At 42.4% G+C, this 19,919-nt stretch overlaps 1 protein-coding gene across 1 annotated transcript in view; it reads right to left on the reverse strand.

The window, feature by feature from the left end:
• The window catches only part of LOC141060468 (uncharacterized), a 157,398-nt gene that overhangs the window by 107,061 nt on the left and 30,418 nt on the right, over positions 1 to 19,919 (reverse strand). Inside the window, 1 exon segment of the mRNA XM_073556734.1 lies at positions 5,448 to 7,381. Coding sequence (XP_073412835.1) covers positions 5,448 to 7,381 — 1,934 coding nt within the window.

Consider the following 19,919-nt stretch of genomic DNA (forward strand, 5'->3'; position numbering starts at 1 on the left):
AAGGTATGTGGCTGAGTTTTGAAAGGGCTATGGCTGCCACAAAATTACGGACGTTATCACTAACTACCTTGCCTGCCTCAAGATGTACACTGCCCAGCCATGACTCAGTTTGTCGCTTCAAGTACTCGGCCAGCACCTCGGCGGTGTGTCGCCCAAACACATCATCTGCAACACAGCCTGCTGACGCTTTCCACTAGCTGCTCGATAGGGGGACACCTCGTGTGCAACAGTGGCAGCTGCAGATGGAGTGCTCGTACGACTGCGCTGTGGACGAGCTTTCGCTTCTGGAGGAGGAGGGTCAAACGCCTACAGCCAACTGTTTCCTATACCGTGGGCTAGGCAGCACTGTCCCACCACCACTGTCCCCTGTGGACCCTGCATCCACATTAACCCAGTGCGCAGTGATGGACACGTAACGGCCCTGGCCATGCCGACTGGACCATGCATCAGTTGTGAGGTGCACCTTTCCACTCACTGACTGCTTGAGTGCATGGACAATGCGGTCTTTTACATGATGGTGGAGGGCTGGGATGGCTTTGCGAGAGAAGTGGCGACTGGGTAGGTCATAGCGTGGTACTGCATAGGCCATGAGTTCGCGGAAAGCTGCGCTTTCCACCAACCGATAGGGCATCATCTCAAACGAGATTAGTTTGGCAATGTGGGCGTTCAAACCCAGTGTATGCGGATGAGAGACTGAGTACTTTCTTGACCTACTCAGTGTCTGGGAGGGTGAGCTGGACTTGAGAGCTGCATATGGTGGAAGTAGCGGTGGACAGGGCGGACTGAGAGGGTTGATGATGGTGATGGAGTTGGTGTTCTTTCTGATGGCCTAGATTCAGTATTTCGTTGATATAACAGTGGGATTCCCTGACTGCTGTGGCCTTGCAACGACACCTCAACATTTGCTGCTGTGCTAACCGGTGGGATTACAGTGGGGGAAACAATGTAGCGTTGCTGACTACCTTCTTTGTGATCAGTTGCACATGTGGCACTTGAGGTTTGGTGTTGTGTCCACGCTTGCAAGTGCATGGTGGTTAAATGTCTAAGCATGCAACTGGTATTCAAATTTTTCAGATTTTTCCCTCGGCTAAAGGTCTTTGCGCACTTCTTACAGATAACCTTGGCCTGATCATGAGGATTTTGTTCAAAAAAGTGCCACACTGCACTCTTCCTACTTTGGCAGACATTTTGCGGCCTAGCACGCTGTGATCTTTTGACCCTCTGGACAAGCTGTCCAGCAACTCTTTTGATTTTTGGAACCTGTCTTTGGAGTGCTCCAGGCCTGCCAGATAACAGCTGTTGCGATGTCGATGTCTGCTGTGGATGCTCCTCATCTGAGCTATTGGAAGCAGCACCCTCTTCCCCCAATGGATGCCAATCTGGGTCAACAACTGGGTCATCCATCACCTCCTCTTCAATGTCATGTGCACCTTCCTCTGTGTCACCGTGTATGGTGGTATAGTGTGCGGGAAGGGGCACCTGAGTCTCATCAAGGTCAGAATCTGGCTCTGTACACTGCAAGGACAATGTAGTGCTCTGAGTGAATGTACCAGCAGAATCATCTATCAGCGGCTGTGCATCAGTGCACTCCATGTCAGATTCATCTTGGCCTGGGTAATTCACCATTTCACTTGATAATCCAGGCATGGTATGTGAAAACAGCTCCATGGAGTAATCAGTAGTATGGCCTGCGTCATCCTTCAATCTTGGTTGGGGTGAAGGACACAAGGAAAGGTGTGGTTCATGAACATGAGCCTCCAATGACGACTCAGTGCTTTTACTTTTTACAACTTCAGAAGAGGAGGCGATAGAGCTGGAGGCTGAGTCAGCAATGTAAGCCAAAACTTTTTCCTGATGCTCTGGCTTTAAAAGCGGTTTGCCAATTCCTAGAAAACTAAGCCTTCAAAGCCTTATGGAGCCAGACGATGACGCAGGCTCAACACCTCCTGCATTCGGTCCTATTTTGCTCTTGCCACTACCATCAGATCCACCACCAACACCATCATTACCAGCTGCCAACCCCCGCCCAATTCCACGGCCTCTTCCACCAGCCTTCCTTATTTTTTGAAGAAATGTAGACAAAATCCAACAAACTATATAGTAATGTAAAACAAGGTACAAGGTGTCTATAGGACAGGGGAGATTTTGAATTTCTGCACACACTTGTGGACACTGGACACTTATGGATTGTGTGAGGCCCACTGAATATCAGAGCGCTATGTCACAGGCTCGATGGCACAGGTGTGAAAAAAGTGACTACAGGATAAGGGAGATTTTGAATTTCTGCACACACTAGTGGACACTGGACACTTTTGGATTGTGTGAGGCCCACTGAATATCACAGCGCTATGTCACAGGCTCGATGGCACAGGTGTGAAAAAAGTGACTACAGGATCACAGAGATTTTGAATTTCTGCACACACTTGTGGACACTGGACACTTATGGATTGTGTGAGGCCCACTGAATATCACAGCGCTATGTCACAGGCTCGATGGCACAGGTGTGAAAAAAGTGACTACAGGATAAGGTAGATTTTGAATTTCTGCACACACTAGTGGACACTGGACACTTGGATTGTGTGAGGCCCACTGAATATCAGAGCGCTATGTCACAGGCAGAAATTGGCTAGTGTATCACAAACTACAAGGTGTATGTAGAATTGGGCAGAATAGGAATCTCCCTAGAGTGTAGGTCTGTAAGAACGGAACAAGTCCTCCACTTATCCTTCCACAGTGACACACAGATAGCTTCACTGTGGCCGTGATAACAGCCGTTACACGGTACTGAGAGGAGCGTGCACGTACACGGCTGTCCGGTGTACGTAAAATTGTCAAGCTCCATGTTTTTTAAGTATACGGACTGACACACGCTGTCTTTCTATAGTTTTGAATGTGATCAAACAGCAAATATATTTAACTGTTTGAAAGCTAGACAAAACTAGTAGGTGCAGGTCTGTAAGAACGGAACATGTCCTCGACTTATTCTCACAGAGTGACACACAGATAGCTTCACTGTGGCTGTGATAACAGCCGTTACACGGTACTGTGTGAGGAGCGTACACCGCTGTATGGTGTGAAAAAATGCACGCTCAGTACCTCAGCAGGACAAAAAAAAAATTGGGATTGCTTTTAAAAAAGCAGTTTGCAGAGCAGTGGGTAAACAGCAATGCAGCTGTCAGGAAGCCTTAGAAGGCAGCCTAACAACCAACACCACTGATCCACCACAATATAGCCTCCCCTTGCACTGCACACACAGTGACTGGTGTGTTGTACAGGCAAAATCGCTAGCAGCAGAAGCAATTTTTTTTTTCTTCTTCCCTGCCTAATGCTCTCCCTACAGAATCAGCAGCAGCAACCTCTCCCTATGCTAAGATCGGCAGAAGATGGCGGTCGGCGTGCACGCCCTTTTATACCCCCTGTGACGCCCACCAAAGCAAGCCAATCACTTGCATGCCCTTCTGAAAGATGGTGGTGACCCCTGCCTATGTCATCACGTTGCCCACAGTGTCCGTGGATCCTGATTGGCTGAAAAAGAGCGCAAAACTTTTGAAACGCGACTTTGGTGCGTAAGTCGCCGACCTCATCCTAGGGTCGGGTTTCGTTTCATGAAACCCGACTTTGCCAAAAGTCGGCGACTTTTGAAATTTTTCGACCCGTTTCGCTCAACCCTAGTCTCCATGTGTGCAGCACCATAGATTATAATGGGTACATGAGGCATCCGAGAAAAAAAAATAGATGCCTCATGAACATGAAACACGGACAGGGTCACACGACATTTTCTCCACATCCGAGAAAACGGTCCGATTATTCTCTTCAGACTCTGATCAGAGTCCGTTTTTCTCAGACGTGGGAAAAAGGAAAAAAAAAATTATCCAACTTCTCCATACTACAGTCAGTGAAAATCAGCCTGCACAATGACGCCATCTGAGTCCTATTTCTTACTGACCTATAGACTTGCATTAGCGATTTTGATCTGACACTCGGTTCAAAGTCAGACATGTTTCTGATTTTTCCCGTGGACCACGAAGTCCTAGGAGAAAATAGACAAATGCACAGTCACATAGAATATGATTGGAACAAGTGCTATTCTTGAAAACTACAGATTGCTCTTGTCTGAGAAAATCGGTCGTGTGAAGGAGACCATAGCACTGATAGGCTGCCTCCAACATGGTATCCTAGGCTTTGATGTATGGCTGACCTGGAGGTCATCTTTAGATCTCCAACAGCCCTAGCAATCATTGGCTTTCTGCGTTAGCACTGCAGAAAGACAATGGAGAGATAAGAGGGAGTGATCTTCTGTCTCATTTGATACTTTCTGAGGTCACTTTAATTGCATCAAGTAAAGAGTTAATTAGGCAAACGCTGACAGCACTCACCTACCTCTGCTACATCTCTGCTAGCAGGGGGAATTGAAAGCTGAAAAAGCAGTAATAATCATGGCCCTTTCAAGTCCTAATAGAAAGTGGCATGTCTATAAGGACATGAAAGGGAAGTGCCGTGACGGGAAGTGGTTAATTGTAGAAATTCCTTAATTCTGAACATGAGTATGGCTTCTCCCTTGTGTGAATTCTCATATGGCTTCTCCACTATGTGAGTCCTTTGATTCTCATATTCTTTTCTGTGCCTTAAAGCCCACTGAGACGAATGGATAACTGTGACAGTGATTCACTATATGATAAGTTTGTCAGTCAAAATTTCCAAGCATCGATTATGGTGTACAAATAATTGCGGATTCATTCATTGCTTGCAGCAGTGTTACCCAAATTCCAGTCCTCACAGCCCCCAACATGTCCTGTTTTCAGGATTTCCTTAGTATTTTACAGGTGATGGAACTATCATCAAGGCATCAGGAATTCTCTCACGTGTAACACTAGCGAAATCCTGAAAATGTCACCTGTTGGGGTCCGCGAGGACTGAAGTTTGGGAACCACTGGTTTACGGGTTTTCTTCCGGTAACGACCTCCATCTCCATTGCATGATCAATAAAGTGAAAAATTATTATTTATTACATTACACAATTATTGTGAACGATAAATCTTAAAGGGGTTTTCCCACGAGAAAAAGCTCATTTTAATCAATAGATCTTGAAATAAAAATAATTCCACAATTCAATGTATTAAAAAAAATCTTCCTGTGCTGAGATAATCTTATAAATGTGCCCCTGCTGTGTACTTTGTAATGGCCGTGTCTGACAGTATAGGAACATGGTCTGATCATACCACAGCTCCTGGGCAGAGGAGGAAACAATAGAGAGTATACAGACAGGACAGCATGGGATCACAGAGGCTGTTTTAACCCAGACAGGGAAATGTTTTACTTCACAGAAAGAATCAGCTGTGACCCCATGCTGTCTTGTCTATATATTCTCTAGAGTAAAAAAATTAAAAATGGCTTCAACCCTGTGTGAGTTCTTTGATGTTCAATCAGACTTGATTTTCCACATTCTAAACATGAAGCTGGCTTCCCTCTGTGTGAATTTGTTCATGACTAACAAGATCTGACTTATGGATAAAGCAGTGTCCGCATCTTGAGCATGAAAATGGCTTCTCTCCTGTGTGAATTCTTTGATGTCTGATAAGAACATTTTTCTGATTAAACCATTTTCCACATTCTGAACATGAAAATGGCTTCTCCCCTGTGTGAGTTCTCTGGTGAGTAACAAGATCTGATTTCACAGTAAAACATTTCTCACATTCTGAACATGAAAATGGCTTCTCCCCGGTGTGAGTTTTCTGATGTCTAATAAGAACATTTTTCTGATTAAAACATTTTCCACACTGTGAACATGAATATGGCTTCTCCCCTGTGTGAATTTTTTGATGTCTAATAAGAATATGTTTCTGAGTAAAACATTTTCCACATTGTGAGCATAAAAATGGCTTCTCCCCTGTGTGAATTCTCTGATGATTAACAAGATCTGATTTCACAGTAAAACATTTCTCACATTCTGAACATGAAAATGGCTTCTCCCCGGTGTGAGTTTTCTGATGTTTAACAAACTGTGATTTTACGGCATAACATTTCCCACATTCTGAACATGAAAATGGCTTCTCCCCTGTGTGAATTATTTGATGTGTTATAAGAAGATGTTTCTGGTTAAAGCGTTTTCCACATTGTGAACATGAAAATGGCTTTTCCCCCGTGTGAATTTGTTGATGTCTAATCAGATTTGGTTTTATGGTAAAACATTTTCCACATTCTGAACAAGAGAATGGCTTCACCCCTGTGTGAAATTTCTGATGTTTCACAAGATTTCTTTTCAGGGTAAAACATTTTCCACATTCTGAACATAAAAATGGTTTTTCCCCGGTGTGGTTTCTATGATGTTTAACCAGTTCTGATTTAATGGTAAAACACTTCCCACATTCTGAACAGGAAAATGGCTTCTCCCCCGTGTGGCTTTTTTGATGTCTAATGAGATTTGGTTTCACAGTAAAACATTTTCCACATTCTGAACATGAAAATGGCTTCTCCCCTGTGTGAAGTCTTTGATGTCCAATAAGACAATGTTTCTGTTCAAAACTTTTCCCACATTCTGAGCATGAATATGGCTTTTCCCCTTTGTGGCTTCTTTGATGTCTAATCAAAACTGATTTTACAGTAAAACATTTTCCACAATCTGAACATGAATACGGCTTCTCTCCTGTATGAATTCTTTGATGTCCAATAAGAATATGCTTCTGGTTAAAGGAGATCGCACATTCTAAACAAGAAAATGGTTTCTCCCCTGTGTGTTTTTTATGATGTCTAACCAGACATGATTTCTGTTCAAAACATTTCCCACATTCTGAACATAAAAATGGCTTTCCTTCGTGAATTCTCTCATGGCTAACAAGATATGATTTATGGCTAAAGCATTTTCCACATTCCTGACATGAAAATGGCTTTGCCCCTGTGTGAAATATTTGATGTTTAGTAAGAGCTGTTTTTTGGGTAAAACATTTACCACATTCTAAACATGAAAATGGCTTCTCTCCTGTGTGAATTCTCTGATGTTTAATAAGAGATGATTTTTGGGTAAAACATTTACCACATTCCTGACATGAATATGGCTTCTCCCCTGTGTGAATTATATGATGTCTAACCAAACCTGATTTTGTGGGAAAATATTTGCCACATTCTGAACATAAATATGGCTTTTCCCCTATGGGAACTTTTTGACATTCAACATCCAATCTGCAAAGCTTTTGTTTTAAAGTCTTTGCTAAATCAGGAGATGGGATCTGTTTAAAAGGTTCAGATGATACATTTTGGATATGAGGGGTGGAGGGTAAATCTTCAATATTGGCCTTCTCCTCGCATACACTTTGAATGATATTACAATCATCTGCATTAAAATGTGAAGATTTTGGATGTCCCTCTGACCTTCCGGTACAGTCATCTGCAAAGAATAAAAGTGATTATATTATTTTTTAGTAATATAACCTCAACATTTTATGACATTACAATTGAGAAGTATATGGCAAAATTAGTTGACTAAGAGGCTCCCCTTATAGCCAATAGCGTGGGGGGGGGAGGGACCATATCACTCCCGACTTCTATTTTCCTTCATGGTTAAAGGTTCTCCTTAGCCTCACTCTGTTCAAATGCTATTGCTTCCATTCTTTCAGTCATAACCCCTTAATATTCCCCCTTCAAGTATTTATTCATTGTGTTCCTCCTTATTTTAATTGGTGGCATATTCCACACCCCTTCTGGGGTGTGCTTGTGGTACACCCCTTTCTAGAATCTTCCGGTTGTCTCCGTTACCAGGCGGATCTGGAGAGATGTGACTGGATTGGTGGAGAGCACTTTGAGCGGGAAGTCTGGAGTGTTTATAAAGCTCATCTCACGGTCCAGGCAGCTGTTCCTCTTGTGAAGGAGCTGACGCCATATTACTATATTGGTCACTTTTTTTTTTATAAATGTTAGAAACTTATTTTTTACATTTTGATGTAGAAGATGAAAATAAATAAGATGGAAAATTTTGTTTTTCATTTAGTTTCCCGTTAATTTTGCACACAGAGATATTCTACTAAGAAAGACAAAAGATTAAAAACACATGTGACACGCACAGAAAGTGAACAAGTCGGTTGGACAGTGTTCACACCACCCAAAGACTAAAACACAAAGAAAAAACACAGTATGACACATGCAAAAATACTCTGCTGTAAAAAATATAACAGACAGCAAGTGCTAGTAAAAAATGATAACAAAAAACAGGGTATTTAGTTGATATTTTTTTTGGCAAAAAAATGTATACAAAGCCACTCCACCAACGTCAGGGTATACCCATCTCGGAGCAGTCCTATCTAATGTATTTAAAACCTGATCATGTGAACAATACCTAAATGAATAAGATTCAGAGAGGCGCTTCCTATTGTAGGCACACTGTGTAAGAGACTGTTCTTTATGTGCATGACACACCATAGAGGGGCGGGAATCTCCCAAACCTTATATTCTACTAAGAAAGACAAAACCGCAGTTTTATTTTCTGAAATATTAAGTTTATTAAACTTTTGAACTGGAGATGTGCAACAATAAAATCCTCAAATATACCAACTGCCTATGCAGTTACATTAGTATTTATGTTAGAAGCATTAAAGGGATTGTCCAAGTTTGTAATGAAAGTCTGCGGTCACATAAAATGACTGCAGACTTTCATCTCACACTTAGACAACCGCTAATTTTGTCATCCATGCTGCTGGTTAAAAAAAAACGGATGTTTCCGTGTGTGCAATACCATAGATTATAAAGGGGACATGAGGCATTCGAGAAAATAATAGATGCCTCATGTACCTGAAACACAGACATGTGAAGGGGGTCTAAGGGCAGGGTCACAGGCCATTTTTATCCACATCCGAGAAAACGGTCCAATTATTCTGTTCAGACTCTGATCAGAATCCGTTTTTCTCACACTTTGGAAAAGTGAAAAAAAAAACCCAGTATAACCACCTTCTCCATTCTGTCATTCAGTGAAAATCAGCCTGGACAATGACGCCATCTGAGTCCTATTTCTTACTGACCTATAGACTTGCATTAGCGATTTCGATCTGACACTCGGTTCAAAGTCAGACATGTTTCTGATTTTTCCCGTGGACCAGTAAGTCCTAGGAGAAAATTGGACATATGCACAGTCACATTGAAGTGCTATTCTTGAAAACTACGGATCGCACTTGTCCAAGAAAATCAGTCATGTGCAGGAGACCATAGCACTGATAGGCTGCCTCCGACATGGTACCCTAGGCTTTGATGTATGGCTGACCTGAAGGTTGTCCTTAGATCTCCAGTAGCCCTAGCAATCTGCAGAAAGCCAATGGAGAGATAAGAGGGAGTGATCTTCTGTCTCATTTGATACTTGCTGTGGTCACTTTAATTGCATCAAGTAAAGAGATAATTAAGCAAACACTGACAGCACTCACCTACCTCTGCTACATCTCTGCTAGCAGGGGGAATTGAAAGCTGGAAAAGCAGTAATAACCCAAGGATCAGGATCTCTGGGTGAATAATCACTGCCCTTTTAAGTCCTAATGGAAAGTGGCATGTCTATAAGGACATGAAAGGGAAGTGCCGTGACGGGAAGTGGTTAATTGTAGAAATTCCTTAATTCTGAACATGAGTATGGCTTCTCCCTTGTGTGAATTCTCATACGGTTCCTCCAATGTCCGAGCCCTTTGATGCTCATCTTCCTTTCTGTGCCTTAAAGCCCAGAGACGAATGGGTAATTGTAACATTGATTCACTATATGATAAGTGACCCAACGTTTAAGACAGTCAAAAATTTACATGCATCGATTATGGTGTACAAATAATTGCTCATTTATTCATTGTTTACAGGATTTCTTATGGAAACGACCTCCATCTCCATTGCCTAATCAATGAGCGAGAAATTATTATTTATTACATTACACAATTATCGTGAACGATAAACCTTAAAGGGGTTTTCCCACGAGCAAAGTTCATTTTAATCAATAGATCTTGGAATAAAAATAATGTCCACAATTGAAAGTGTTACATATAATGTTCCTGTGCTGAGATAATCTTAGAAATGTGCCCCTGCTGTGTACTGTGTAATGGTCGTGTCTGACCGTATAGGAACATGGTCTGATCATACCACAGCTCCTGGGCAGGGGAGGAAACAATATAGAGTATACAGACAGGACAGCATGGGATCCCATGCTGTCTTTTCTACAGGGTGGGCCATGTATATGGATCCACCTAAATAAAATGGGAATGGTTGGTGATATCAACTTACTGTTTGTGACACATTAGTATATGGGAGGGGGGAAAACTTTTCAAGATGGGTGGTGACCATGGCGGCCATTTTTAAGTTGGTTATTTTGGATCCAACTTTTTTTTCCAATGGGAAGAGGGTCATGTGACACATCCAATTTATTGAGAATTTCACAAGTAAAACAATGGTGTGCTTGGTTTTAACATAACTTTATTCTTTCATGAGTTATTTACAAGTTTATGACCACTTATAAAATGTGTTCAAAGTGCTGCCCGTTGTGTTGGATTGTCAATGCAACCCTCTTCTCCCACTCTTGACATCCTGATAGCAACACCGCAGAAGGAATTCTAGTACAGACTTCCAGTATCCGTTGTTTCAGATGCTGCAAATCTCATATCTTTACAGCACAGACAATTGCCTTCAGATGACCCCAAAAATAGAAGTTAAGGGGGTCAGATCGGGAGACCTTGGTGGCCATTCAACTGGCCCACGACGACCAATCCACTTTTATCACCAACCATTCCCATTTTATTTAGGTGTATCCGTATAAATGGCCCACCCTGTATATACTCTGTATGCTCTATCGAGTAAAACATAAAAATGGCTTCAACCCTGTGTGAGTTCTTTGATGTTCAATAAGACTTGATTTTCTACATTCTAAACATGAAACTGGCTTCCCTCTGTGTGAATTAGTTCATGACTAACAAGATCTGACTTGTGGATAAAGCATTGTCCGCATTTTGAGCATGAAAATGGCTTCTCCCCTGTGTGAATTCTCTGATGATTAACAAAATCTGACTTCACAGTAAAACATTTCTCACATTCTGAACATGAAAATGGTTTCTCCCCCGTGTGGCTTTTTTGATGTTGAATCAGACTTCGTTTCAAGGTAAAACATTTTCCACATTCTGAACACGAAAATGGCTTCTCCCCCGTGTGGCTTTTTTGATGTTGAATCAGATTTTGTTTCGAGGTAAAAAAATTTCCGCATTCTGAACATGAAAATGGCTTCTCCCCTGTGTGAATTCTCTGATGATTAACAAGATCTGACTTATGGATAAAGCAGTGTCCACATGTTGAGCATGAAAATGGCTTCTCTCCTGTGTGAATTCTTTGATGTGTTATAAGAACATTTTTACGATTAAAACATTTTCCACACTGCAAACATGGAAATGGTTTGTCCCCTGTGTGAATTCTTTGATGTCTAATCAGATGTGATTTAATGGCAAAACATTTCCCACATTCTGAACATGAAAATGGCTTCTCCCCTGTGTGAATTCTTTGATGTGTTCTAAGAACATTTTTCTGGTTAAAACATTTTCCACATTCTGAACATGAATATGGCCTCACCCCGGTGTGAATTCTTTGATGATCAACAAGATCTGATTTCACAGTAAAACATTTCTCACATTCTGAACATGGAAATGGCTTCTCCCCTGTGTGAATTCTCTGATGATTAACAAGATCTGATTTCACAGTATAACAATTCCCACATTCTGAACAGGAAAATGGTTTTTCCCCTGTGTGCCATCTCTGATGTTTAATCAGATCTGATTTAAAGGTAAAACACTTCTCACATTCTGAACATGAAAATGGCTTCTCCCCCGTGTGGCTTTTTTGATGTCTAATCAGATATGGTTTCATAGTAAAACTTTTTCCACATTCTGAACATGAAAATGGCTTCTCCCCTGTGTGAAGTCTTTGATGTCCAATAAGACAATGTTTCTGTTCAAAACATTTCCCACATTCTGAACATAAAAATGGCTTTCCTTCATGAACTCTCTCATGGCTAACAAGATATGATTTATGGCTAAAGCATTTTCCACATTCCTGACATGAAAATGGCTTCTCCCCTGTGTGAATTCTATGATGTTTCACCAAGCCTGATTTTGTGGGAAAACATTTGCCACATTCTGAGCATGAATGTGGCTTTTCCCCTATGAGATCTTTTTGATGTTCAACATCCAATCTGTAAACCTTTTGTTTTAAAGTCTTTGCTGAATCAGGAGATGGGATCTGTTTAAAAGGATCAGATGATACATTTTGGATATGAGGGGTGAAGGGTAAATCTTCAATATTGGCCTTCTCCTCGCATACATTTTGAATATTACAATCATCTGCATTAAAATGTGAAGATTTTGGATGTCCCTCTGACCTTCCGGTACAGTCTTCTGAAAAGAGTAAAAGTGATTGTTATTTTTTAGTAATATAACCTCAACAATTGTACTGACATTTTATGACATTCCATTTGGAAAGTATATGGCAAAATTGACTGACTAAGAGCCCCCCCTTACAGCTGATAGCATGGGGAGGACGATGGGACCATATCACTTCTCACTTTTATTTTCCTTCATGGTTAAAGGTTCTCCTTAGCCTCACTCTCTTTAAATGTTATTGCTTCCATTCTTTCAGTCTTAACCCCTTCATATTCCCCCTTCAAGTAATTATTCATTGTGTTCCTCATTTTAATTGATGGTACAGTTGTGCTCAAAAGTTTACATACCCCGGCAGAATTTTTGCTTTCTTGGCCTTTTTTCAGAGAATATGAATGGTAACACCAAAACTTTTTCTCCACTCATGGCTAGTGGTTGGGTGAAGCCATTTATTGTCAAACTATTGTGTTTTCTCTTTTTAAATCATTATGACAACACAAAACATCCAAATAACCCTGGTCAAAAGTTTACATACCCTGGTGATTTTGGCCTGATAACATGTACAAAAATTGACACAAATGGGTTTGAGTAGCTACTAAAGGTAACATCCTCACCTGTGACCTGTGACAAATGCCAGGAAAATTGTTCAGGATTCAAAGAAATACCCACAGATAATAGCTGAAATACTGTACTCTCTGAAGACTAGCGGGCAGCATAGTTTAGTTGAGTCGCCAGAAGAAAGCCATTACTGCGCAAATGTCACAAAGTATCTCGCCTACAATACGCAAAAAAAAGCACACAGACAAGCCTCAAGACTTCTGGAACAAGGTAATTTGGAGTGATGAGACCAAAATTGAACTTTTTGGCCACAACCTGAAACGTTACGTTTGGAGAGAGGTCAACAAGGCCTATGATGAAAGGAACACCAATCCTATTGTAAAGCACGGAGGTGGGTCGCTGATGTTTTGGAGATGTGTGAGCTACAAAGGCACAGGAAACTTGGTCAAAGTTAGAAGAAAGATGAATGCAGCACGATATCAGCAAATACTGGAGGCAAATTTGAAATTATTTGCCCGAAAGCTGGGCATGGGACATACTTAGACATTCCAACATGACAACGATCCAAAACACAAGGCCAAGTCAACCTGTCATTGGCTACAGAGGAATAAAGTGAAGGTTCTGGAGTGGCCATCTCAGTCTCCTCACTGCAATATCATTGAGCCACTCTGGGGAGACCTCAAGCGCTCAGTTCTGGCTAGACAGCCCAGGAACTCACAGGAACTGGAGGCTTTTAGTCAAGAAGAATGGGCAGCTTTACCATCTGAGAAAATAAAGAACCTCATCCACAACTACCACAAAAGACTACAAGCTGTCATTGATGTTAGAGGGGGCAATACACTGTATTAAGAAATGGGGTATGTGAACTCTTGATCGGGGTCCTTTGGCTTTCTTCTGGCAACTCTACTATGCAGCCTATTTTCCTTCAAGTGCCTCTTTATTGTGCATCTTTAAACAGCCACACCGCTAGTCTTCAGAGAGTCCAGTATTTCAGCTGATGTTAATTGAGGGGTTTTCTTTGCATCCTGAACAATTTTCCTGGCATTTGTCACAGGTGAGGATGTTACCTTTAGTAGCCATTCAAACCCATTTGTGTCAACTTCTGTGCATGTTATCAGGCCAAAATCACCATGGTATGTAAGCTTTTGATCAGGGTGATTTGGATGTTTTGGGTTGTCATTATGATTTAAAAAGACAAAACACGGTAGTATAACAATAAATGGCTTCATCCAACCACTAACCATGAGTGGAGAAAACGTTTTAGTGTTATCTATATATATATAAGAGGCATCGTGATTACTCGCTAATCCCGCCCCCTGCACAATAGCTCCGCCCCACATTACCACGCATAATCCCGCCCCCTCCACATTACCACACACAATCCCGCCCCCACCAAATTACCACACACAATCCCGCCCCCCACATTACCACACACAATCCGGCCCCCACACCACATCACCACACACAATTCCGCCCCCCCACCACATCACCACACATAATCCCGCCCACCACATCACCACACATAATCCCGCCCACCACATTACCACACATAATCCCGCCCACCACATTACCAAACACAATCCCGCCCCCACATTACCACACACAATCCCGCCCCCCACCACATTACCACACACAATCCCGCCCCCCACCACATTACCACACACAATCCCGCCCCCACCACATTACCACACACAATCCCGCCCCCACCACATTACCACACACAATCCCGCACCCCCACATCAACACACACAATCCCGCCCCCCACCACATCACCACACAATCCCGCCCCCCACCACACAATCCCGCTTCCCCACCACATCACCACACACAATCCCGCCCCCCACCACATCACCACACACAATCCCGCCCCCCCACATTACCGCACATAATCCCGCCCCCAACCACATTACCGCTCATATTCCCGCCCCCCATTACCGCTCATAATCCCGCCCCCACCACATTACCACACATCCCGCCCCCACATTACCGCACATAATCCCACCCCCTACCACATTACCGCACATAATCCCGCCCCCCACATTACCGCACATAATCCTGCCCCCCACATTACCGCACATAATCCCGCCCCCCCACATTACCGCACATAATCCCACCACCCCACATTACCGCACATAATCCTGCCCCCCACATCAACACACATAATCCCGCCCCCACCACATTACCGCTCATAATCCTGCCCCCCACCACATTACCACTCATAACCCCGCCCCCCCACCACATTACCGCTCATAATCCCACCCCCAACACATTACCGCTCATAACCCCGCCCCACCACATTACCGCTCATAACCCCGCCCCCCACCACATTACCGCACATAATCCCGCCCCCCACATGACCGCACATAATCCTGCCCCCACCACATTACCACACATATTAATCCCGCCTCCCACCACATTACCACACATAATCCCGCCCATTTAATTTACCACCTGCGTAAACGCTATTGAATGTTGTCATTATTTACTTTAGTTTAATCACCAGCAGCGTTATTTAGATAGCAATGAGCGTGCCGAGCGTTAGCTGGCTGGAAACAGCTAGTCATTCATATTCTCTGAAAAAAGGCCAAGAAAGCAAAAATTCGGCCTCGGTATGCAAAGTTTTGAGCACAACTGTATATTCTGCATCCCTTCTGGAGTGTGCTTGTGGTACTCCCCTTTCTAGAATCTTCCGGTTGTCTCTGTTACCAGGCGGATCTGGAGAGATGTGACGGGATTGGTGGAGAGCACTTTGAGCGGGAAGTCTGGAATGTTATAAAGCTCATCTCACGGTCCAGGCAGCTGTTCCTCTTGTGAAGGAGCTGACGCCATATTACTATATTGGTCACTTTCTTTTTTTATAAATGTTAGAAACTTATTTTATACATTTTGAATGTAGCAGAGGAAAATAAATAAGATGGAAAATTTAGTTTTTCAGTTGATTGCCCCATAATTTGTCACACAGAGATATTCTGCTAAGAAAGACAAAACCGCACTTTTACTTTCTGAAATATTCAGGTTTATTACATTTTTTTTTAACTGACTGACAGCACTGGAGATGTGTAACAATCAAATGAGTCCTCAAATATACAAACTGCCTATTAATTCTGCACACAGTGTACAGGGCTGACCTCTATTTTTCAGGCCTTCTGCCCTTCGGGCCCTGGCAGCTGAATATCAGCTTCTGCGCCAGTTCCTGACTGATGACTGTCCATTCTTTCCTAATCAGTACTCGGAGTTTATCCCCAATCGCTAATTCCTTCACTGGTCACTAATTCCTGACAAGCAGTAATATCTAATTTATAGCGCTTCAGGAAGGTGTGAGGAGAAAACCAGGTAGTGGCTCTGCAAATCTGCTCTATCGATGCTGAAGACCTCTCAGTCCAGGATCCTGAAACTGCTCGTGTCCTACACTTTAAGGCCTTCCGGAAGAGATTCGCCCATAATTTTGTGAAATTCACGAATAGCAGTAAAGCCATCTAGTAGTAGTGGAGGCAGCTAGAATTCCTTGTCTTTATTAGTTTTGGGAATGTAACAAAAAGTTGGTAAGACAATGTCTTGAGACAGGTTGGAACTCAATCACCTCTTTAGGTCGAAAGGATGGATGTTTTTGTTATATTTGGACGAGCCCTTTTCCCATTTGGCCCAGGAATTTTAGATAGCAGGACACTGCAAGAGGGGTTCAGACTACTTTTGTTCTCAGATGACAGAGCACATGTGGAAGATGAGGTTTTCTAGTTCCATTCACTTGGTGTTGCTGCTGTGTGGTGGTCATTATTGCCGATGTGCTGTGGGTTGGTGTAGCATGGAGTCATGGGAGCTCAGTTTTGTTGCATGGGTGCTGTGGGGCACCAGGCCACCCGTCCTGCTGGTGTACTGCCGCTGTGGTAATGAATGGCACACTGGGCCACGCATCCAAGGTCACGGACTCACTAGGTGAGCAGAATATTAAACAAACAACCTCATGTTCAGTTTTGTAAACCTGATGGACGCCTCCTGTAGAGGCTCAATGGGCAGTTTAGTTAACCTATTAAAACCAAATTAAGTACCAGGTGGTGAATAGTTCCTAAACCATGGTCTAAGTCTTGAAACTGATCTAAAAAAATGATGTATCCAGCATTGAATAGCCAGTTGAATGTCAAAGACAACTCGGTTCAGTGACGCAACGTGAACTTTAAAGGAACTTGATGAAAGACCCTTTTGAAAACTTTCCTGCAGGAAATCCAGGTTTTGGGGTATGCTTGGATACAGAGGTTTGGGTTGAGCTACCCCACACCATGTGAAAAACTTTTTCCAGACTTTCTGGTAAGTTGATTGAAAACAAGACTTCCCCAAAGTGGAAATGACCCTGTATACGCCTTTGTTAACGATAATGGACTTCTCAGTAACCAGGTAGTCAGAAGGAAATTGTTCTGTTTCTGATGGAGCACCAGGATTTGAAAAGAAGAGTTTTTATCTGCAGAAAAAAAAGTCCATCTACTACCAACCTCCTCAGATGAGAGAACTAACTTTTTTGGCCAGTATGGGGCTACAACAATGACATTGCATTTCATTCTCGTTATCTTCTGCAGGACTTTCGATACAAATGAAATTGGAGTGAAGGCACAATCAAGGTGGAACATCCAATTTTGCGCTAAAGCATCCACTGCCACTGGGTTGTCCGCAAGATTGGGGAAATCCTTTTTTTACTTAACGCAAAAAGGTCTATTTCTGGAAGACCACATTTAGACACCTGTTTGAAAAATAGTTGTGGACTCAGAGACCATTCATCAGCATGAAGCGACTGAAAAATTCTACTATCAAGTTCTCTTTGCCTTTCAAGTGAATGTTAACAATAAGATGTTGCTGGAAAGCTTATGAAGCATTTTGTGCCAAATGCCCCCTTAATATTTTAGGAAGGATACTATTGTAGAGTTGTTGAAGTACAGTTTTAGACATCTTAGGGCTTCTAACAAAGCTCTTAGTTCTTTGTAGTTTGAGGAATGAGCTCTTAGAGCATTTATTAGGAATGTTGCTCCTCTTTCTAGGTTTTTCATAGATAACCACCAGTTCATTGATTTTTTTACAGGATAAGGAAGATTCATTTCTTGTTTAGCGATAGCTGAGACCACTGCAGGTTGAGAGGATCTGCGTTTGTGGCGGGCAAGAATCAAACTGAGCGCAGGCCAGTGAAGGAATGCAGGATGACATCAGGCCTAGGATGGACATAGTTTCTCTTATAGAAGAGCGAGTTTTCTTTCGGAAGGACAGGAGCTTTTGGTGAATGGACATCTTTTTCTCTTGCAGGAAATGAGGAATGTTTGTGTATAGAAAAACTCTGAGAAACTCTTTCTTGTAGGAACGAGATATGGCTGTTTTTACACTTGCGGTATTTTTGTGAGCCGATTTTGCAGCTCCAATAGATTTCTAGGGGTCTGCAAAATCGGCCTGCAAAAATTCAATGGTGCGCTGTGTGCCGTACGGCCATGATAAAAGATCGAGTTTGCTCGATCTTTTTCACGGTGTACGGACACGGGCCCCATTGTAAATCAGAAGTTTGTTCTTGCGGCGCGTTGTCACTTCCGGATTTCTGGAATGCCGCTTTTTTTCCCCCAATACTAGTTCTATAGTATTGGGAGGGGAAAAAAGCGATCTGCAAACTTTTTTGTGGCCCGTTATTGTGGTACACCACAAAAAAATGCGGCGATACGGCCCGCAAAAACGTGCCGCAATAACGGACCGCAAAAAAATGCGGTAAGTGTAAAACCAGCCTAAGTCTAGAACTAATTCAGGTGTTAATGATGGCTTTTGTTTAGCTTTTCTGTATGTAAATCCCATTTCCTTTAGGTGGTTTCTCACAGTTCGGTCACAGACGTTGACTCCAGTTTCCTCCCATTCGTTCCTCATTTGTTTTGTTTGTGCATTTCCTATTTTGGAGACATATTACATACTGCTTTAAGTTTCCGGTCTTGACACTTTGATGTCTTCATTGGTGTACCAGTATGTTTGCCTTTAACAACCTTCCCATGTTGTTTGTATTTGGTCCAGATTTTAGACACAGCTGAATGTGAACAACCAACATCTTTTGCAATATTGCAGGATGATTTACTTGGTTAAAAAAGTAACCATTACTGACTACCACATTTTTTGTTCTTGATTTCTTTTAGTGTTTCTTAAAGCCAAAAAGTTGCCTTTTGAAATGACTTTAGTTTTGTGCCATGTCTGTGATCTCCTTTTTTTTTTCTACAAAATTAAACAACTGAATGAACATCCTCCAAGGCCGATGATTCCATAATTTTTGCCAGGGATTCTAGTGCTGTTAAGGAATAGAGATGGGCTTCTGAAATGTGAAAGATTAGCTTGATTACAGTCATTATAGAATCGGATCAAGTTCTTCCCTGATGATTGATATATGCTACTGTTACTCTGTTGTCCGATAGGATACGCACATGTTGACTCTGCATGAATGCAAGCATCTTCTCCACCGCATATTTCACCAGCAATACCTCTAAAGTTGGCGGACCCTAACTTTTCCTCCCTTGTCCAACCATTCAAGACCAGACAGTCTTCTGAATCTGCTCCCCCATCCTCTTGAGCTTGCATCTGTGGTTATGGCGCTCGGGCTAGATTTTCCCGTAATAGATTTTCTATGCTTAACCACAATAGTGAGACTTCACTGCAGCCGTGGAAAGAGCCTTTCTTCTAAACAACCTTTCATAGCATTTTCGTTTGTCAAGCTGTCTGGCTTTTGGTGTGCAACTGAGCCGATAGGACTGGTTGAATACAAAATATAAGAAACCCTTACAATGACATGGCCTTCCTGAGAGTCATGGTAGGATTGTTATTGCCTTGAGAACCTGGACCGACACCTTTTCTATCTTTTCCATTGGAAGAAAACAGTTTTTGTTTACTGAGTCTAAGAGGATTACAAAGATCTGGTCTCTCAATAGAGCTAGCCTTAGAATCATAGAATCATAGAATCATAGAATCGTAGAGTTGGAAGGGACCTCCTGGGCCATC

This window comes from Dendrobates tinctorius, unplaced genomic scaffold (assembly GCF_039654945.1).
Source record: "Dendrobates tinctorius isolate UK_male_01 unplaced genomic scaffold, ASM3965494v1 ptg000237l, whole genome shotgun sequence".
NCBI classification, from domain to species: Eukaryota; Metazoa; Chordata; class Amphibia; order Anura; family Dendrobatidae; genus Dendrobates; species Dendrobates tinctorius.